Source organism: Canis aureus, chromosome 5 (assembly GCF_053574225.1).
Source record: "Canis aureus isolate CA01 chromosome 5, VMU_Caureus_v.1.0, whole genome shotgun sequence".
Lineage (NCBI taxonomy): Eukaryota > Metazoa > Chordata > Mammalia > Carnivora > Canidae > Canis > Canis aureus.
This window is the reverse complement of record NC_135615.1, coordinates 73893149-73914526: the sequence shown is the minus strand read 5'-3', so window position 1 is coordinate 73914526 and position 21378 is coordinate 73893149. Positions and strand designations below refer to the sequence as shown.

The window sequence follows — 21378 nt, the reverse complement described above, 5'->3', positions numbered from 1 at the left end:
AAATGCACCTCAGGATCGGACCTCCACTGAACCAAGCCCACTGGACACCCGCACTGTGCTGACCCCGACACACCTGGGCACTTTGATCCACAGTCACTGTCCTCACTTTACAGGTGACAGAACCTTCCCATTGCCCTTAGGATAAACCAAAATCTAACCGAGGACTGCAAGGTCCCGGCTTTACCTCCCTTCTTGCCACTCTGACCCAGCCAAATGGGCCTTTCCTCAGATCCTGGGGTCTTTCCAAGTGCAGCTCCCAATGAGAATATTCAGGAACTCTGAAACATTCTTCAGCTGGTTAACCTCAGCTCATTCTCTAGTCCTTTCCTAAGATGACCTAGGACAGTCCTCCCTGCCCCCTTGCCCCCCCTTCATTCACTGTCATTCACAAACATTGGGTTTTTCCTGGTGTGTCCACGTTTGATTGCTGCTGCTCCCTCCCCAGAAGGCTGAAGGCACTCAAGGGCCCCGGGCGTCCTGCTTTGCTCACTGCTCTACCTCCAGTGCCTGACACAGTCAAAACCATGCCAGCAACTGACGTGGATTAAACATTTCTCTGTGCCAGCCATTGAACTAAGTCCTTCAGGCCTCCAGACCACCCTCCTTCCCAAAGTCCTGGTCCCTAGGAAGCAGCCCTCAACTCTATAAAAACTCACACAGATTTATTAGAATATGAAAAAAGATTCCGTTTCTTCTGTACAGGCGGCAGAGCAGCAGCAGCTGTGGTGGCTTTGAACATGGTTGTCAATGTCACCCTTGCACGGTGACTCCTGCCCAAAACAGCACTTGCATGGAGAGAAGGGGTTAAGATGAGCACCCACTGCCCAGTCCGCTGGGAAGAGGGACACTCTGACTATTGCACAATCCTGGGGAAGGACAGACACCGATAGGTCTGGGCCTGGCCATGGTGGCAGTGGGGTGGGAGTGTGTGCCTGTGAGCAAAGGCCTCTGGGGGCCCAGGACTCTGCCCACCCACCAGCCCTGGTGGGGTGGGTGATCCTCGGGGAAGCCTTCTCCCCTAAGGACTGGGCTTCACAGCAAGCTGGGTGCGGTGCACATAAGAGGTCCAGGGACCAAAGGGGTGGAGGGGGATGAGAGAAAGAACAGGCCAGCAGGAACCGAGGGTCAGGCCCAAGAGCACAGAAGGGGCCAGGAGGCCCAGCAACAATGAGTTAGAGAGAATCATGAATTGGAGTGGGAAAATCATAAAAAAAATCATAGCTTTGGGGCCACGGTTAAGAGCCCAGGAGGGAGAGGACCAATTTGGGGGAGTGTTGGGCAGACAGGCACAGATGAGGAGGAGTAATTCTCTGGAGTAGGAGGGCCAGAGCTCTGTTAAACCAGGGGTTTTTAAAATGTTTTAAAAACAGGAATGCCCTCTGTGCAAATTGAATCATACATGGAGTGTGAACAAACAAAACAGATAAAAAGGCAGCACTTTCTGGAGCCTCTGACAGTAGCCCCTGGTGGGCTCAGGGGTCTCTTCTTGGGACAGTTTGGAAAACTAAGTCATATCACTGTCCAAAGTGCCCCAGCTCCAGTCAGAGAAGCTCAGAGATGCCCTCATCCTGCAGCTCTGAGTAAAGACAGGTCAGGGGGGCTGGCCAGGGGGACAGAGATGGCAGGAGGGAGGGTGGGCCTGCCATGTGTCACCAATCCCTACCCCAGACAGACACCCGGTCCCCCAGTCTTTCCGCTGTTAATGTAGGGTCTGGCTGAGGCCAAGAGAGGTCTTGATTCCTTCCCTTTCCAGGCAGGACCAAGGCTGAGCCAGAGGCTCTTTGGTTAGGAACTAAGATTGGTTTGAATGAGGATGATGGAGTAGGCGGCAGGCCTCCGAGGGCTGGGAATCTCAGAGGCCCTCGGCCGGGGTTTGGGAGAGAGCCTGAATCGGGAAGGGGCAGATCTGCCTCACAGCCCAACAGTTCTGCCAAATGGATTGGGAAGGCAGTTCTGGTGGGAGGGAGGGTGCTTCCCAGGAGGCAGGGGGAAGCCGTGCTGCGGTGGGGGCTGTGGGCCCAGCTGCCATGCGGTCGGGGGAGGGGCAGGGCCAATCCAGGTCAGGAAGGATGAAGGGAGCCCCCAGTTCCCCCAGCAGCCCCTGCTCTGGTGGGAGAGTCTGTGGTGGGATGGGCACTGCCCACTGACCCCAGTGCTACTGCCCCTTGGGGATGAAAGGCTCTCCCTCCCCAGGCTCAGGGTGGGGACCTGGGTCACTGAGGCAGCGCTGTATCCTCTGGGAGCTGGGGCTGTCATTTGGCCCAGGGGTGAAGACATCATCGGTGCCTGGGGAAGAGGGCTCCTTGGTCCGCATCACAATGCCCCCATCATCCTCCTCGTCCTCTTCCACCACCCTGGCTGGATCTCGGTTCAGCCCCAAGACTTTGCCCTTCAGCTCCTCATTCACCAGGTCCACGGACTCAGGCGACTGCGGGGAGGCTGGGTCGATGGTGATAACAGGCAAGTCGGCCTTCGGCTCATAGGCCAGTGGGTCTGGAGAGGAAGAGTGAGGGACAAGCTGGCTTCTGCCCCTGCCCAGCACTTGCCCCACTGTGGCATGTGCCAGCAGCTCCCACAGAACCTTCTAGCGAGTGTGGCAATGCTGCCATGTTTCAGATTACTCCACATGGGCTGTATGAGCCCTTACCAGACAGTTTTTCCCCTCACACTGAAGTTCCAAAGGTCAGGCTGTGTTCTTCTCCTCAGAACAGGGCCTCCACAGAGGACCCTCCCCAGACCAAGAATTAGAGCTCTTCCTAAGGTACCAGCTGCCCCAGGGCCCAGGCCCCCACATATTGGATATCCCAAGACCCTGCTGGCCTCCCTGCCTGGCACCAAACCCCCTCACAGTCCTCTCTGTAAGCCCCAGAGGGAGCACCTCTGTCCCTGGGGAGGACAGCAGGGCCATTCCTCTGCCCTCTTGAGGGGACCCCCAACTCCAGCCGATTTAGAAGGAGCTCAGGGATTGGGAGGAGGTCAGAGGGGGAAGCCTGTCCTCCCCGCAACGACTCTCTGAGGCCCAATCCTGTTGGGAGTCTCATCCTCAGGAGACAGTGGCACGGACTGCCCAGCCTTGAGGCCCCTCTCCTGGCACCCTGTGGCTTGTCTTACCTGAGCCAATGCGGGCCCTCGACATGGTGGGTGAGTCCAGCTTGTGGGCTGGCACCGTCAGGTAGTTGTTGATCTGGCAAGAGAAAAGGGCAGACGGAGGTGAGCATGGGCAGCCCTGGGGATGGCACCTGAAGCTGGTGGCCACACCCTCCGTTGGCATGTTCGGGTGCCTGCTCCCTCCTTGGCAGTTCCTCATTAGGTTCTTGGTCTGTCTCCCTGGTGCCAGTGATGAGGCCATGCTGGAGCTTCAGGGGTTCCTGAAGGCTCAGCCCAGCCTCTGTCAAGCTATGCAGTCTCCGGAGCAGCCTTCAACTGTCCTGTCGTCTCCCACAGTGACACTGCCCCAGTCTCTTCTCCAGCCCACACTCACCCCAGAAGTCCAGACCCGTAAAGTCAGCTCAGGAGTAGACATCTGGCCCCCAACTGGCCACCAGGTATCTCAGCGCAGTATGTTGAAACAGCTCAGATTCTGATCATCTCTTAAGACCGTATTCCATCCTCAGCACCCCCTATTGCAATCACCACTCCCTACACCCCAATCAGAAGGCTAGAGAATGACCCCTCTTTCCTCTTACCGCAGCCCCACCTCAAACTGGTGACCAAATCTGGCTAGCTCCACCTCCTAAATGTCCCTTGAATGTATCCACTCCTTTCCATCCCACCTCCCACTTCCCTCCCCACCCCCTCCCAACTAATCCAGGCCACCCTCTACCCCTTCCCATGTCATCCCAGTCTCAGATCCCTTTGTGACTCTTTATGTCCTTGGAATAAAGTCCAAAGCCTGACACCGTTAACTCAGTTTCTACAACGGGCCTTGTTCTGTGACTGGGACCTTATGCACACAGCCTGGGCCTCCCTCTGCCCACACTCCCTTCAGCCTGGCTCTGTTCCTAAGCTTACCCGACTATTGCCCTGTTCAGAGTGCTCAGGGCCCTTGCACTTCCTGTCCTGCCTGGGCTGCTGCATGAAAAGCTCTGCAAGGGAGGGACTGGGTTGATTCACTGCTGGATCCACAGAGGCTACTCTGCTGCTCAGCATTTAGGTACCACTCAAAAAAATGTTCCTGAGCAAACGAACATGAATGCATGTAAGCCTTCCTTGCATTGTTATTTGGGGAAGCTCCCTTCTTCCTTGGCCTTAGTGTTTTGTTTTGTTTTGTTTTTACCAGAAAATAAGAGGTTAAGCACACGGATAGACTCAGATGCCTAAGGATGCAGCAAATAGGCACTGGCCTCTTTGCTGCCCTGAGTGGGGAGGAGGTGGAGGAGGAGGCAGCTTCTGGAACCTGCCCCGGAGCTCAGTCTTCAAAACAAGTAGAGGAGTCGAAAGAAACTGCAGTGGCTCTCTCTGTAAAGGGACTTGATGGTAGGGTATAGGAAGAAGAAGAACCCAGACTCCCAGGGAAAGGCAGGAGCCAGCTCCAGTCCCAGACACACCTTCTGCTCTAGCTGCCGGGCCTTCTGTCTGCGGAGCAGCATCTGGTTCCAGGCCTCCTCGTAGGGATCTGCCACCAGTGTGTGTCTGTTGTAGGATCGCAGCTGTGGGAGGAACAGCTGTCAGCCCCCGGAAGCTGGGCCTGACAGGGCCAGGGAGGCTCTGCACCTGTGTGGGGCAGGGCTGGAGCAGAGGGGCTCCTCTGCTGTAGGGCACCCGGCAGGGAGCTGCCCCTCACCCGCTGCCTCGTCTTCTGTAAGTTGTTCCTCAGGATTTTGCGGATCTCCTCCTCCTTGTCCTTGGACAGTGCCGGCAGGATGCGCTCAGCAGGCAGAGACTTGGGGTGGATGTTCCTGCAAAACAGGCCACAGGTTAGGTCCCCCAGAAAACTCCTGTGACCCTGGAGCCTGATGTCCTAGGCCAGGAAGTCATCCCAGGGATGGCATGCGTGGGTGGTCATCTGTGGCCCTGCAGCTCTCTCAGCCACCTTGCTGGGACAACAGAGGGGCCTGCCACTGCCCCTCCCCCCGGCCCACTGGTGGCCTGCCAGGTTGGTGTGGACTGGGTCGGTGTGGGGGTACGGAAGCTGCCAGCGTTGGCCATCAGCACTCACTGCATGGAGACAGTGGAGACAGCAGAAGGGATCTTGCCCATGCCACCGCTCTCCACCAGCTCAATTGCCTGCTTCATCTCCATCTTGTGGTAGAAGGCGATGAGCTGGGGTTCCTTGGAGCGCTCCCCTGCTATCAGACACTTCTTCACATATTTCTTGTTAAACCGGTTGAGCCTGGTGGGAGGAGGGAGAAGATGCGTGTAGGCAGCTCCTCAGGGTGGGGAGACACCCAGGCCCAGGGAGACCCTCACCTGCCCCTCCCCACCCACCAGCCCACCAGGCCTGCCACCTACTTGTCCTTCCAGTGGTGGTGGCCGTAATGGCCACAGATGTCCTCGATGCCTGTCAGAAGGTGGTCCAGGAACTGAAATGGGCCCAGGGCCAGGTCAAGCCTCACTACTGGGAAGGTTCCTTCCCTACCAAGATTTCTGACAGGCACCCCCCTACCTTCCACCCTGGTGCAGCTCTGCTCAGCCCAGCCTTGTAGTTCCAGGAGCAGCCAGCAGGTGGCACCAACATCTCACTCATTCTGAACCTGTAGCACCTCAAACCCCCACAGGGAGCCTGGCTGAGCCCCCTTCCCTGAATCCACTTGTGCCCAATGCCTGGGTTAGGTTCCTACTAGAGGTAGAAATGGCATGACACCCCCTCCTAGAGTGGGCTCCTGGTTGCCCACACTACATGTGCCTATGGCACGATCTGGTGACCTCAAGGGGCTGAAGGATCACCCAGCACTGGGATAAGGGCAGAGGGGCCAAGTGAAGCAACGGACATGAGGCCTAGCTGCTGCCCAGCTCCCTGAGCCTTCTCCTGCAACCAGCAGCCAAGGCCCAGTGTCCAGTACCTGTGTGTGGATCTCCTCGTTGATAGAGCGCTTTGTTTCTTGCTTTTTCTTCACAGCCAAAAGGTCTACCAGGGGCCGAATGGTCATGCCCTGGAGGACAGGTGGGCGTCAGGCACTCCAGGTCAGTGACCCTGGCAGGGAGGCCACAGTGCCTCTCTCCCCCACCACCACCCAGAGCCCCTGAAGCTGGGATGCTTTCTGCTCTGAGGTCCCCACTCCCCCAACCTTCATGTCAGCCCTTGTACAAAGGCAGGTCCTTAAGGCCCACTTCTTCCTGAAGACATAGCCCACCCAGCTGAATGACTCACACATCAGCCATCCAGTCCGGGTGAGGGGGTCAGAAGGCCTGGGTTCAAATGTGGGCTCAACCTCAAATGCGCTTTGTAACCCAGAGAAGTTAGATCTGGCTGATAGGGAAAACCACTTCTGTTCTACCTCCCTCACAGGACTGCAATTGACCAGCTGGTAACGGCCGCAGCAAGCTAATTTAATTGCACGAATACCACGTGCCAGAATTAGTTGTGATTTACTAGGTACTAGCTCTTGAATACCCACACTGACCCTGAGAGGTAGGTTCTTCCATTGTCCCCATCTTACAAGTGAGAGGTTAAATAATTTCCTGAGGTCTTACAGAAGTAGTGGTAAAGCTGGATTCAAACCCAGGCAGGGGCACCCCTCCCTCAATGCTGACTTCATCGAAAATGGGCCTGGCTAGCCATTAGCGTACACAACTGCAAAGTCAAGGTGATAAAATGTTTTTGACGATGGAAACAGGGCAAGAGGGCAAAAGAGCCCTATCCTTGTAAGGGACAGAAGGTGAGTCTGGCCCCAGGAAGATGTCTCCACATGGTTTTCTCCTGAGAAGGCAATGCTGTTTCCCATGAAAGCTTTGCCAAGATTTATGTCTAGGAAAGACAGAAGGGACAGAGAAATGGAGGCCTGGACAGACTGTTTCTCACTTGCCCAAAGTCAGAGGTCAGGTACGGTGGAGCAATTTACACCATCCAGGCTGGGTTTTTCTGGGAATTCTGAAGGGGCTGGGGGAACTCTCAGCTAAGCCAGGGTCATTAAATGCACAGAAATCACTGGCCAGCAGGCTGGAGGGACTCTGGGATCATCTGCCCTCACTTCATAGATGGGGAACCAAGACCCAGAAACAGGAGGGTCTTTCCCAGGGTCACAGGAGAGCAGCAGAGCTTGGGCTGACTCCAGACCTCCTGTTGCCCAGTTCAGCAATCTTTATAGCTCCCCGTGTTGTGCTATTATTCCCATTTTATAGGCACAGAAATGGAGATCCTAAGACATTAGGTCATTTCCCTAAAGCCCTATAATGAGCACCACAAGCCTGCTGACTGCACCTTCTCTCAACACTGTCTGGATTGAATGTTAGGCAGCATTCTGACTGGTCGCTCATTATCACAATTCCCCCTTCACAATTAAGGAAACTGAGGCCCAGAAAGGAGGAGCGGCTTGCCCAAGATTGTGTAGCAAGTTATCGGTGGACCAGAGCCCATGGCTCTGTCTCAGGTTGTGCGCCTCCTCTTTCCACCTGCAGAGTCAGGGTCCCCAGGCAGGGCTGCTCCGCCCTGGCCAGCACCTGCACAAAGACGGTGAAGAAGATGACAGTGATGATGGCAGTGAGGAACAGGTCACACATGGGGAAGTGCTTCTTGTCCAGGAGGTAGCCCAGGGAGAAGGCTATGGCCCCTCGAAGACCCCCGTAAGCAATGATGAACTGGTCCTTGGGGGTCAGCTTCACGATTCGGAACTTGTTGATGAACCAGGTCAGGCCCAGCACACCTGCCAGGGAAGGGCAAGAAGAGTGTCATGCTGTCCCCAGCCCCTCCTGGCTTCTGCACCTGCTCTGCCTGGAGGAAGCCTTGGCTAGTATACCCACCCAGTGCACTCATTTCCTGGGTCCCTCAGCCACGAGCTGGGTGGATCCTTAAGGGGGTCTCCCAACCTGGATGTGCTTTAGAGGCATCACAGAGGCCTCCAGTGGCTGGAAGTCAGAAGGGAGATGGCAGGAGAGTTGAAACAAGACTGGCCACAAGTTGGTATCTATTAATCATGATGGGTTTGTGGGATCTACTTTTCTGCGTGCTTCAAATTTTCCATAATAAAAAGTTTTTTAATGCAGAGACCTGGATTTGACCTCAACCCACAGAACCAGAATCTCTAGAGGATGATACCCAGGACTAAAGGGGTTTAAAACACAGCGTACCAAGTAGATGCGATAGCCAGTCTGGCTCAGGGACATAGACCTACTCTTAGAGAGGAGGTGAGTGAGATCCAGAGGGGGAAGCGACAGAGTCATGAGGTGAGGGGTGTCTAGAAATTATAAGCAGAATCCAAGCTCCCAAGGCCTGATCCCTGTGTCAGGCCGGTAGCACTGACAGGTTTGCAAGTGCTCAAGTCATCCGTGCCACGAGGCAATGCAGAGAACATTCAGAGAACTTCCCGGGCTCTGTGGCACAGGGTCCCTGAGGTCCCTCCTTTCTCACGCACTGTGGCCGTCTTCCCAGAGATCACGGACTCACGGTGAGCCTTCGCAACGCCTGGCAGTCTCAGCACTGCTGAGGGGGCAGGGAAGCCCGAGCAGCCGGCAGCCACCTGGGGCCCCTCAGACCAGCCGCCCGGCCCTCCCCCGGCCCGGCCTGCCCTCCACCCCACACGTGCGTGCATGCACACACCTCTACCCGGCTCCAGCCCGGGACCTCACCCAGCACTCGGGCGATGAGGCAGAAGAGCAGGGTGCTGATGACAAAGGTCCAGTTCCAGTGGTGGGAGCCGGCCACGGTGGAGACGCCGAGGAAGATGAAAATGAGGGTCTCACTGACGCTGCTCCACATCTTCAGGAAGTACTTGATGGTCGTATGAGACTTGTGGGAGATGTTGGCCTCCACGTAGGGGCGCATCACCACTCCTGAGGCGATTAGTCTGGGGTCAGGAGAGAGGAGAGTTTGGGGTTCAGTGGGGCTGCACCTTCCCAGAGCCCCTCCACTGCAGGGAGGCGGACAGGTGCCCGCGTGCCTTGCCCCCTGACGGGTCAGAACCCGCCACGGGCCTTACTGGTCTCTTTGGCCTCAGTCTTCTCACTCAACCCTCCAGACATGGGCACATTTTTTTTTTTTTAAGATTGTATTTATTTATTCATGAGAGAGAAAGAGGCAGAGACACAGGCAGACGGAGTAGCAGGCTCCATGCAAGGAGTCCGATGTGGGACTCGATCCCAGGTCTCCAGGATCACGCCCGGGCTGAAGGCGGTGCTAAACTGCTGAGCCACCCGGGCTGCCCTTGCATTTTTTCAGATGAGGGATCTGAGAGAGAGATCACTGCCTGTCCACTGTCACCCTGCCAGCGAGTGGCAGAGCTAAGATGCGGACTAAGGTCTGCCCAACTCTAAAGCCTGTGCCTGGGGATCCCTGGGTGGCGCAGCGGTTTGGTGCCTGCCTTTGGCCCAGGGCGCCATCCTGGAGACCCGGGATCGAGTCCCACGTCGGGCTCCCTTTGCCTATGTCTCTGCCTCTCTCTCTCTCTCTCTCTCTGGAGGACTATCATAAATAAATAAAAATAAAAAAATAATAATAATAAAATAAAATAAAATAAAATAAAATAAATAAATAAATAAATAAATAAATAAATAAAGCAAGCCTGTGCCTCTTCCCCCTCAAAGCCATGCTGCCCCTCTGCCTAACAGGAGTCATACACATGTCCATGGCCTTGGTTTATTCCCCTGGAGCATGGTGTCTCTAATGCACAGGCGTTCCCATAAGGAGCTCTGTTCCAAGCAGCTGCCCACGTCCTCGCCTGGCGTCCATACCTGGGCTCTGCTCCTGCTGGCCCGGCCTCCTCACGGTCACCCCGAATCCCCCAATCCAGCCTGGCCTCTGCATTTCCAATGTCTTCCCCTACTGGGCAAATCTTTGCACCTCACTGCCTCTCCACATTCCCTGAACTTTAAGACCCAGCTGAAGCCTCTGGACCTCTGCATTCCTCACTGCAATGGAAGCCCCAAGCCTCCTTGCTGCGGCTACAGAAGGAAGGGCACAGTGAATGTGAGAGCCTGTGCCCAGCTGCAACCAAGGAACTCCCTTTGAGGCAAATGAAGGGAAGAATTAGCAGGGCTGAGGCCTTCCAGAACTTTAAACTCAGTGCTTCCAGGGGCAGTCCCGGGACCTGGAGCCTGGTCCATTCCATGAGTCTCATCCCAGAGCCAGAGGCTGGGCCCTGGAGAACTCCCTTGTGACCCTGCAAGCCTGGGGAATCCAAGTTGGCAGCCTCCCCAGTGCTGCACCCAGACTCACGCCATGATGCCCGACAGGTGGAAGAGCTCAGCTGACAGGTAGGCCATGTAGCTGTAGAGGAAGACGAAGAGTGGCTCGATGACGCGGATGTGGGCGGTGAATCGGGAGGTGAAGGCTGCGATGACTCCGTAGACCACACCTACAAACACCCCGCCCAGGGACACTACGAAGAAGCTCAGGAAGCCAAGGACGATGTCCACGATGCCCACTCGGTCATAGTTGGCAAACTCCTCAAAGAGGTGATACAGGACCTGGGGAGGGTGTGTAGGCTGGTTGGCAGGAGGGCAGGGCCCTGGCTGTCCAGCTCCCTGGGGTCCACCTAGGGTGAGTGCATGTCCTCCACCAACCATGGCTACAAGAAGAGGCCACATGATAGCAGAGAAACCCTAGTGCCAAGCAGGTGGTCAAAACCACCAGCCTAGGGGCTAAAGGGCCTTGCTTCAGGCCCTCAGCATGCCATGCTGATTAAGAGCACTAACTCTGAAGCCAAACTATCTGGGTTGGAATTGTGGCTCTGCTGCTCCCTAGCTGTATACATGGGGCAAATGACTCAATCTCCCTGTGCCTCAGTTTTCCTAGCCATACAATGAGTTAATAGTACCAACCTTATAGGGCTATGGGGAGGATGAAACTAGTTCATAAAGGCATAGTGCTGAGAGCTATGCCTATCACAGTGGTAGCTACTATTGGTGCTACTAAGTGGCCTCTCGCACTGTTTGACCTTGGGCCGATTGTGTCCCTGTCTGGATTTCATTCAGTCTTTCCTTAGCACAAAGCAGAGAAAGTTCAGACAATGAACTAGAACAGGACTTCTTAGCTTCTGAAAATTTCTGAAAATATACACAGCCAGGCCATACCCCACTTGGATTCTCTGGAGGTGGGGTCCAGAAGTCTCTATTCAATAAGCTCTCCAGGTGGTCACCCTGCAGAGCCAAGTTCAGATGCTATGCAACTATAGGTTTTCTAATGTTTCTCCACCTCCTAGACCAGGAAGTAAACAGTCACTGTAATGCTATCGTCAGACGTTTACGTGGCAGGTCACATACTAGAAAGCCCTTGGACAATGGCTATCCTGCTAAACACACAACAGCCTCATGAGGCAGGCGACCCAAGGATGCCAGGTTCCTTTCCTACACTGAAGCTCAGAGTGGTGGAGTCCTCAGTGGCAAAACCAGACCCAGAACTTGTTCCCTGACAGCAGTGGGTAGGCTCTCCTGGAGAGGGGCAACTTTGAGGCTCTGCCTCTACTTAGGGGCTGGCTCCCTGGCTACTGGACCTACTCCTAGCCAGCTCTGCCAAGAAAACAGTTGGGCAGTTTCCAGGCCTGGGGCCGCTGAGAGAGGGAAGAGGGCCTGAGAATTGCTGAGAAGGAACTCTCCAAAGCCCCCGCTACTTACAGGCAAGGAGGCATGGGCAGGGGTGACCTGCTCCAGAGCAAAGGCCCGAGACCATGCAGCCCAGGGGCTCCTTCTGCTTTAATGTTGGGAAATAGGGCACTTGCTCACACTCATGCCCAGAACTCTAGAAAGGGCCTGACTTGGGCCAAGCAAGAAGGGGAGATGCCAAGCACTGGCCTGACCCCAGTGCTGCCTGGGAGCTGGGGCAGGGCTCCAGCAGTGGACAACAGGTGCGTTCTCAGCTCTAGGCCACCTAAACTCACTCCTGGCCTGAGGAGATTCATGGGTTCTGAGGGTCTACCATCTGGGTCAACAGGGCAGGTAGAGAGGGCAAGCTCCTCCTTTTCCACCAGGTTGTACTATCAATGGGACTACAGAGGCAGCGCAGCATAGTGGCAAGTGTGTGCATTCTGGACTCCCACTGTGTAGGTCCCAGGCCCAGCTAACATACCCCTGGACGAGTTCCCTGTTAGTAGCTGTTTCCTCACTTGGAAAAACTGGGGATAAATACAGTGCCAACTTCATGGTGTTTCTGTTTGGGTTAGATGAGGCAATACATATTCAGACAGGAAGTGCTCAGACAGGAAGTGAGCAGGAGCAATTAACACCAGCACTCCCACCACCTGGGGAGGTGTGGCCAGCAGCCCAAGGTGGTCTTGATATAACCGCACCCCACTGTTTCCCAGGAGTGCCAACCTGAACCCAATACTCAGATCCAACTGGAGAGGGCTTGGTCTTTGGTACCCACTGGTGTGACTCCTATAAGAACCCAGGGAGAATGACAGGCTGGGTACTGCAATCCTTGTTACAGATAGAGAAACTGAGGCAGGAGCTGGTGCTAGAAGGACCAGCACCGAGGCCTGCCTGCTTAGACCAGACTGCTGTGCTGCCCCACAAGGACCTAATGAAGGCAACAGGGGAGGAAGAGGACAAGCCAACCACCACTGTCTCTTCTCTGAAGTGTGGCTTCCTGAGGGACTGGGGGAAGGTAAAGAGGGAATGCATGTGTGAGTATGCACTGGCATGCACACGTGTCCTTGTGTTTTCCTGTGTGTACAGCTGCTCTCTGAGCAGTCCAACTAGGAGGAGAATGGGGGTATTTTCACAACATGATGTGAGTGTGCACATACACATATCTGTTTCCTGAGGAAGCTAGCTGGGAGGAAGGGCATGTGTAAGCACGTACAGTATGGCCATGTGCGGACCGCGTTAGGAGTTCCTGTCCTTGCTAGACCATAGGAGGAAAGTACTACCTACTCGGCTACTTTGCTGCTAACAAAGGTGAGGCCCAGAGAGGTACAGTCACTTGCGTAAGGTCACATAATAAGCAAGTGGCCAAGCTCAGGCCAATCCATTTATTTATCACTTTCTGGAGGTTTGTGTTTTTGTTTTTATAATAAATTTTATTTTAGTTTTTTAAAGTAGGCTCTATGCCCAACATGGGGCTAGAACTCATGACCCTGAGATGGAGAGTCATAGGCTCTAACAGATTGAGCCACGTAGGCACCGTTTCTGGATGTTCTGAGGGCAGGGTCCCTTTCCACCACGGCTGCCCCTGAACTCTACACAAACTGAACTGTAACGTAGGGCACAGCCAACATGATGGCTGAACTGGCCCTCATAGACTAAATGGCCTATAAAGGGTAAACTGAAGTCTAAAGATGATACATAATTTAACCAAGTTCACATCACAGTCCAAGTCAGGGACAGAACATATGGCCTGGGAAGGCCAGGAGCTCAGGCCCTGAAGTCCCTGGCTTCTAACCCTGGTCCTATCACATGTTAGCAAGGTATCTGACTTCAGGGGGCCTGCTGCCTCCTCCATAAAGTGGGAATAAGAAGCACCTCCTAAGGTCATCACAAGGATTAAATGAGATAATCCACATCGAGTGCTCAGCACGATGCCTGGCACACAGCAAGCAGGAATGGACATTTGCTGTTTCGCTACTATGATTAGCAGGTGGATGTGGGATTCGCTCTGGACCCGGATTCGGGTCTGAGCCCCGGGTGCATGCGGGTGTGGCCACTGCTCCTCACCACAGTGACGGCGTCATTGAGCAGGGACTCCCCAAAGACAAGGATGTGCAGCAGCTCATTGATGTGGATCTCCTCGAAGACGGCCAGCACGGCCACCGGATCCACGGCGGAGATGATGCTGCCGAAGAGCAGGTTGTCCAGGAGGCCGATGTTGTTGATCTGCTCACCGCCCACCAGGCACACGGCGTACATGAGGCCGCCCAGGAAGAAGGCATTCCACAGTGTGCCCACCACAGCGAAGATCAGGATGGTGCCCAGGTTCTCAGTGAACTGCCGCAGTGGCAGGAAGTAGCCAGCGTCCAGGATGATGGGTGGCAGCAGGAAAAGGAAGAAGACGTCTGATTGCAGGAAGGGGGGCGTCTCGCCCACGCCCTTGATCAGGCCCCCCACTAGCAGCCCCACTACGATCAGCAGGCAGCTTTCCGGGACGATGCTCGAGATAGTGGGGATCACGTGGAAACCTGCAGAGGGCAAGAGAACGGGAAGCCGTGGGCTTGCGGCGAGCCAGGACACGAGGCTGGGGATGGGGCTGGTGACAGCAGTGCAGGCTTGGCCTCAGAGGGCTGCTCTGTTAACTCCCTGAGCCTTGGCCTCCTCACCCATGATGTGGAAGTGGTAATACCAGCTTCCCAGGGTTCGCTGTATAAACTAAGTGATGATGCTCTTAAAATGTTTTTTTCTAGGATATATAGATGTTATCTCTGTCTCTGTCATAAAAGAGTAGAAAGAAGTGGCTCTGTATGCCTCCGGAAGGCAGAATGATACATTGCTTACTGAGGCCCCAGGTATCTAAGGGCATTACCTACACCTCCAATCCTAGACTCATGTGCTCTCCTGCTGAGTCCAGAGAGCTGCTCAAGAAGCCAAACAGAGATCAATCAATTTTCCATGTGAGATAAAACCTATCTGCCATCCTGTTTCTAGCCTAATCCTATCCACTTTAAAGATGGAGCAGCTGAGGCTCAGATAGAGGAAGGGATTTGCCCAAGGGCACACAGCAAATCAGTAGCAGAACCAGGACAGAAGCCAGGTCTGGCCTCCCACCCTGCCAGCTCCTGTCAAACTCCTAAACTCTTTAGGTCAAGCTCTGCTCTCCTCCTCATCAAGGCATGAACATGTCCCTCTCCCCAAACCAGCAGCAGTGGCCCCTGGGGCTCCCAATCTAGAACTAGGAAGTAGCACAAATCTCCCCGATGAGAGGTCAGTGCCAGGTTTGGCCCCAAGCTCCCAAGGGGTTTTGATTTGGTTTTGGGTGGGGAGGTAGGTGGAGAAGACCCAGCCATCCAACTGTGTGTTGGGTACTAAAACCCCAGGGTCAGCTTAGTTAAGAAAGTATGATACTTTGCTCAGGGTGAAAGCTCTTGCTCTCCTCCTCAACCTCCCTAGCCTATAAGCTCTGTGCAGGCAGGTACCCTGTCTGTCTATAATGAGATCCCCAGGGCTAGGGGCATAGTAGGTATTCAGCAAGTACCTACTGATCTGAAAATGCACAGGGTTAGACCATTACTCACATAATTTCTGATAACCCATCTGGCCAGGCTTTGGCTCTCATTACCCCTGAGAGCCTTGGGAAGGAGCAGAAACATCCCTCCCCATGCCCAAAGCCCCTCCCACTCTCTACTGATCTGGGTAGTGCCAGTATAGCTACAAGTCAAGACTCAACACTCGAAACACTGGCAAGGCCCAGAACATTGGCACAGTGCCGAGCTCCCAAGAGACACTAAAACATGTTGGGAAAAAAACATGTCTCCATCCTAGGCCAGGAGAGAATCCCAAAGCCACCATGCACGTTCTCCTGGCTTTAAAACAGACTTGACCAAATTCACCTCTTGCTGAAAAATCCCCCAGTCTTTACAGTGTCTACCAGTAACCCCCAGTGTTCAGTGGCTGGTGCACTGGAAGGGCCATTTCCCCCAAATGAGCCACATCCTCTTTTGATCGCAGATCTTTGCCTAGCTATCTCTCCAGAACACTATTCTTGTACCTCTATCCCTACTGTGTGTGACTGACACTGCATGTTTCTGTGTGCTTCCTGGAGCACCCCTGTCTGCTCATGTTAGGGCAGGAGTCCTCCTCTGATGCCTCTCCTTAGACCTTCAATCCATAGTTGCTACCCAGATTCCTCTCTCTGCCTGGCACCCCTCGAGGTCAGACAACCCAGGCAGGAGCAGTGAAGACAGGACGATGGTACCACACCTGGAGACATGCATTGCCCTGGAGGGGAGATAGGATGGCACCGGGGTTGAGAGGAGCAGAGCTCCTGCAGCCAGTGGGAAGCAGCTTCTCAAGACCAGGAGTCAAACTCCAGGTCTAGCCAGCTGACCTTGACACCCAAGCCTGGAATTAAGCACCTGTCCTAGAAGTGAGCACCAACAAGTGCCTTAGGAGAAGGCACAGTCTGAAGAGAAGCCCAGGGCAGGTAGATGACAGTCTCCACCTCCATCTAGCATATTAAGCTTTAAAAATGCCTCCCCACCATCAGTTGGGGAGGCACTTTGCCATCAGTTCAATCTATAATACTTGACTGGCCCCCGGAAGTGCCATGCCATGCATTGCAGACCCAGAGACAAGTACCAGAGGGACAGGGTAAGGTGGCCTGTGAAAGAAGCCAGGAGTAGTAACACAAAGAACGCTCATTATTCCTCAAGGTGCACGGTGAGCCAGGCACCGTGCTGGGAGCCTGGCACACAGCATCTCTCTAGTCCTCAAAATAGCCCTGTGGGATGTGTGCTGTCCCCATTTTGCAGAAGAGAAAGCTGGGGCTTGGCAAGATTCAGTAGCTTCCCAAAGTCTAAGGCAGGAGTTCTACTCTAGCTTAGAATATCTGTAGCACAGAAAGCTACTCAATCTTTTACTCAAACATGGCTATTTTCTCTGAGCCAGGCTGGTGCCGTGCACTGGGGACGCTGAGGTGACTCAGAGTCAGAACCTCATGACCAGCTCATGGGAATGGCCACGCTTTTCCCAGTCTCAGGACCTTCGGGCCATCAGGCCTCCCTCACTAAGTTAAGAGACAGCTGGCATTCCTATTCGACAGAGAAAAGCCTGGAGCTCAGAGGAGGCAGGACAGGCCCAGGCCACTGAGGACCTCTAGGTCCTGGGCCTCCTGACTTGGGTGCGGTGTACTTTCTTCTACAGAAGCTGGCTCCCAGAGTAGTTCCCAGCTGGAGCCATGTTCCCAGAGCACGTCCCCCTGGGTCTTCCTGTGTTGGCCCTGCCTTTTGGTGAGCAGGCTCTGACGGGCAAGGGCAGGGAAGGGATGGGCCCAGGCTTAAGGGGAAGGTCTGCAATCCACTCTTGGCTCCATACTTCAGGTAGGCAGGACATTAGTGAAAAGTAGCTTCCAGGGGGGAAGGGTGCAGCGGTGTAGGGAAGGGGGGGTGCTGAGGGCCTGTTCTGGCCTCTTTCAAGGCCCTAACTCCACCAGCTGTCCCCACCCTGCAGCCTTGAGAGTCTCCTTAAAACACAGGAAGTTTGCTGATACCAGGTGTGGTGAAAGGGGGCACGGTTGGAGCTCCCAGTCCCCTGACAAAATCCCAGCATGAAAGTGAGACCCCAAGATGCCAAGAAATAAGGCAAAACTTCCAGGGCCCAAATTTGTGGCAGTAGTGATGTCACCAGGATGGAATCTGGGGTGGGGCAGAGGCAGTTAGAGTCAGATCCAGAGCTGGGAGAGCTGGACCAGACCCTGGACATCATCTAAACCCTCTGCTCCTTGGTCAGGGAAACGGAGACTCAAAGACCACCGGTGACCTGTCACTGTCACATGACCATTCCACAGTGAGAACGCAGGAAGCTCCAGGTCCAGCGATCTCTCAAACCACACGGCCTCCCGTGAGGGCATGCAGTCCTCCCAGAGCAAGGGCCGGGGAAGGTGTGGAATTCCACAGCTCCCAGTCACAGGGCGAACCCACTCACGTGGTTCCCGCCATGGGAGGTGAGCATTTCCGTGTCCAGTATAGGTGCCAGGACTGAGGGACACACTCCCCCACACTCCGGCTCTCTTACACTCTCAAACTCTCTCTTACACACTCACCCACACACATTTTCACACACCACTCTCACGTGTGCTCTCGTACTCTTACACACTACCTTTTACACATTGTATTACTCTCTAATACACACTGCTCACACTCACCCACTCTTATACACACTCACTTCCTCTTACACTCATCCACACTCTACCTCTCTTGGATAACATACACACACACACACACACACACACACACGCTTATACACATACAGAGGCACACTGAACAGACATTTGACCAAACTTCATTTGGTCAAACAGACATTTGACCAAACAAAATTCGTGAGGGGTTCCTGGCACCCCACAGCTTCTCTGCCCTCCACCACGAGCGTGTTTTATTTACCTCTCCTGGGACAGTCCCCAGCTGCTGAGACTGGTGCAGTGGAGCAACAGGCAAAGCTGGTCTACGTCACCCTTGGTTGCCAGGGTGATGGGACACCCCTGATCCTGCTTCCCACCATCTGTCCCCGGTGGTCAGAGGGGAGTGCCAGGAAGAGGGGCCTCCTTGGCCCATCCATGCCAGTCACCAGAGACCCAGGAGTGTGCAAGGGGCTCCGCCGCCCTAGTTCCAGGCCAGAGGACTGCTCTGGGGCTGCAACTCGGCCAGGTCCCAAGGGATTCCTGGTTGCACATGATTCCATTTCTCTAACTCCCTCTTCAACTGCCCCAGCAACCAGTCTCAACTACAGTCCTGAAAGGTAATACGTCCCTAGGAAAACCTGGCACTCTACAGTTTACCGCAGTGTGCTCTGAGAGAGCTTGTGTTCTTAGCCACTCATCACATCATCTCTGGTTTTATTCTTATTTTGTTTCTAAGGGGAGCGTCATTGCCCAGGCCCAAAGAGGCCCAAAGTGGCCCTGAGAGAGCCAGAGATGTATTCTTTCCATGAGCTCTCCTCCAGGGAAATCTCACTACTGCTCCCCTTCCACTCTAGTGGCCTAGTAAACACCTTGGGAAATCCTTCCTATTTTTAGGTTTGCCCCCTCCAGGAAGCTCTCCCAAGTTAAATCAGTCAGAAGTGCTCAGTCTTATCTGCTAAATTTCTAAGGCAGGAGGTGGGAGTTATCAGAAGGCTCAGCCTCTGTCGGCCTGGTCTGTTTTCAGCTCTGATCTCCGCTGGGACTGGAGGCTCCGTGAGGGTAGGAAGAGCTCTGATTCTTCTTTAGTCTGATTCTTTCCACCATCAACGTTAGCTATGAGGATCAAGGTAAAAGGACACACCCTGAGCCAGTATCCCAGCAGGCTGACAGCCAGACCAGCAGAGACAAAGATATGTGGCACTAGCTTCCCTCCCTGGATTCCAATCAGGGTTCCTAGCTGGGCAGCCCTGGACATTTATGTTTCATCTTCTACTCTCAGTTTCCCTATCTGTGTAAAAGCCTATTTCAGAGTGTGTCTGGGGTACAAGAGGAAGTAATCAGGGCAAAGCATGCCAAACAACGCTGGCACTCAATGTTAGCAAAAAGTGGCAACTGCTATATTATTTTAATTTCTTCAAAACCAAAGTATAACATGAATCACTCTGCATTATCAAGATCTACTGGTGTAAACCTGTCCATCACTGGGCATTAAGCTACCTAAAGGTGGAAATTGTCTAGAGCCATCCAGCTCTCCAGCTTCCAGTAATATAGTAGGCATTAACCATTTGTGAATTAAGATAAAACTGACTTTTAGGGGAAGGAGGTGGGGATGGCTAAAGTTTCAAGAGTAGGTGATGCTCCCAGGGCAGGGACCATTTGGATTGGGCTTTGAGGGATCAATAGAAGTTTGCCAGAGAGTAAGAGAGAGAAGCAGGAGGAGAGCCATTCTAGGGTCTGAATCCTCTTAAGAGCCCAGGACAGGGCAGCCTGGGTGGCTCAGCGGTTTAGTGCCGCCTTCAGCCCAAGGCCTGATTGTGGAGACCTGGGATCCAGTCCCATGTCAGGCTCCCTGCATGGAGCCTGCTTCTCCCGCTGCCTGTGTCTCTGCCTCTCTGTGTCTCTCATGAGTAAATAAAAAAAAAAAAAAAAAAAAAAAAGAGCCCAGGACAAGTATCCTGCACAGAGCAAAGAGATGTAAGGGTAATGAATAAATGAAAGACAAGGAAAAATAAAAGAGAAATAGGAAGGCAGGCTGACTTCACCAAGTCTTTGCCAATATTCACATATGAGTGTTTTTGTGAAGAGCAAGTGAGATGTTATATGATATATGTTGCCTGTGTCTTTCAATCTTAGTCCTTATTCTGTAACTGGGGTGATAATGTCACCCCCAGGGTAGCTGTATAAGTATCACTGAGATAATCACTGATTAGCTTCTGGCCTACAGGAGTCACCCAATGAATGACAATTTTTAAACGCATAACCCAACAGTGCCCACTCAGGGATACTGTATTTGATCATGACTCACTTGAAGATACACTCTCCAGCACAGAGAAGAAAAACATACATGCTAGACCTTCTGAGGTTCTGACACTAGGGGCTGCGCTGGAGCTTGCACGGATCTCCTCTCATTTCCTATTTTTAACCCAGACTCTCATTTGATAGATGAAGAGATGGAGGTGCAGAGAAGTGAAGTGACTTGCCCAAGGCTACCTAGCTGGCAAGTGGCAGAGGCAAAAGTAGAACCCAGGTCTCCGGATTGCCGGCTCTGTGTTGTGCTGTGCCAATGAAAACAAAGCCCGTCGGGATCAATGGGAAGAGCATTCAAGTTTGCAGTATGCCTCCGCTGTGGATGGAGCCATAAATAAGTCTGTTCCAAGTACTCGGGCAGGAATCATTCCCCGTAGCGGGGGAGTCAATCTCTCCTTGCCTCCCCCTCTCGTCTTCCACATGGCACCTCTATTTCTTGCTTGCTTCGCTCCACATCTCAGGGAGACAGGGTTCCACCCTCCGGGAACATCGAGTGTGGGTAGGAAATTAGCTAAAAAAGCTCTCTGAGAACACAAACAGCATGTATTAGGCTGCCTGAGGCGTGGAGGAAAGAAGACTGGGCCAGGAGGCCGACACCCAGATTCGAGGCCCAGCTCTGCCCGCCAGTAACCACGATGCTCTGGGCAAATCATTACCCCACAGACAGGCCTCAGTCTCCTCACGGTAGACAAGTGAGAATCAAGGGGTTGGACACAGAAACAACTGCATTTTGTCAAGTAGCAGATTAACATCAGAGATGATTGATGAAGAAGGAAGGACAGAAATGCCACATGAGCTGGAGGGGACCTGGTGGCCAAGAAGACTTGAAAGCAATAGGTAGAGTGACACAGCAATAGGCAGGCCCTCTCAGAGACCTCACAGGAGAGGTGCTCCAGAGCAGGTGCTGTGGTCAGGTTTCCAGGGTCAGGGAGCTGGTCAAGCTTAGGGTTAACCCCCAGCACTTAACCTACCATCCCCAACCCCTGAACTCCACTTGCCAGAAATCCTCACATCCCAACTGTGTAAACACAGAGGGAAATTATTTTTCACCTCTATTCACCTCTCAAAACCTAATTTCTGGACCATGGTGGTGTCACCTCCTCTGAGAAGGCTTTCCTGAGCTGCCCCGGCTGAGTCTGGTGCTCCTCCTAATTGTGGAGCCAGGAGCTCCATAGCTAGTGTTCTAGTCAGCTTGGCATCCCAGCACACGGCCTGGG

General features: G+C 53.8%; 1 protein-coding gene across 1 annotated transcript in view; it reads right to left on the bottom strand.

Moving 5' to 3' along the window:
• Positions 1-641: 641 nt before the first annotated feature.
• Positions 642-21378, bottom strand: part of SLC9A1 (solute carrier family 9 member A1) — a 48690-nt gene continuing 27953 nt past the window's right edge. The window contains exons 2-12 of the mRNA XM_077898937.1: positions 13744-14204; positions 10310-10560; positions 8725-8942; positions 7600-7802; positions 6003-6092; positions 5452-5522; positions 5159-5332; positions 4784-4898; positions 4548-4649; positions 3112-3184; positions 642-2493 (exon numbers count right to left, since the gene is read on the bottom strand). Of these exons, the coding sequence (XP_077755063.1) occupies positions 2156-2493; positions 3112-3184; positions 4548-4649; positions 4784-4898; positions 5159-5332; positions 5452-5522; positions 6003-6092; positions 7600-7802; positions 8725-8942; positions 10310-10560; positions 13744-14204 (2096 nt within the window). The 3' untranslated portion in view covers positions 642-2155. The remainder of the gene's footprint in view (positions 2494-3111; positions 3185-4547; positions 4650-4783; positions 4899-5158; positions 5333-5451; positions 5523-6002; positions 6093-7599; positions 7803-8724; positions 8943-10309; positions 10561-13743; positions 14205-21378) is intronic.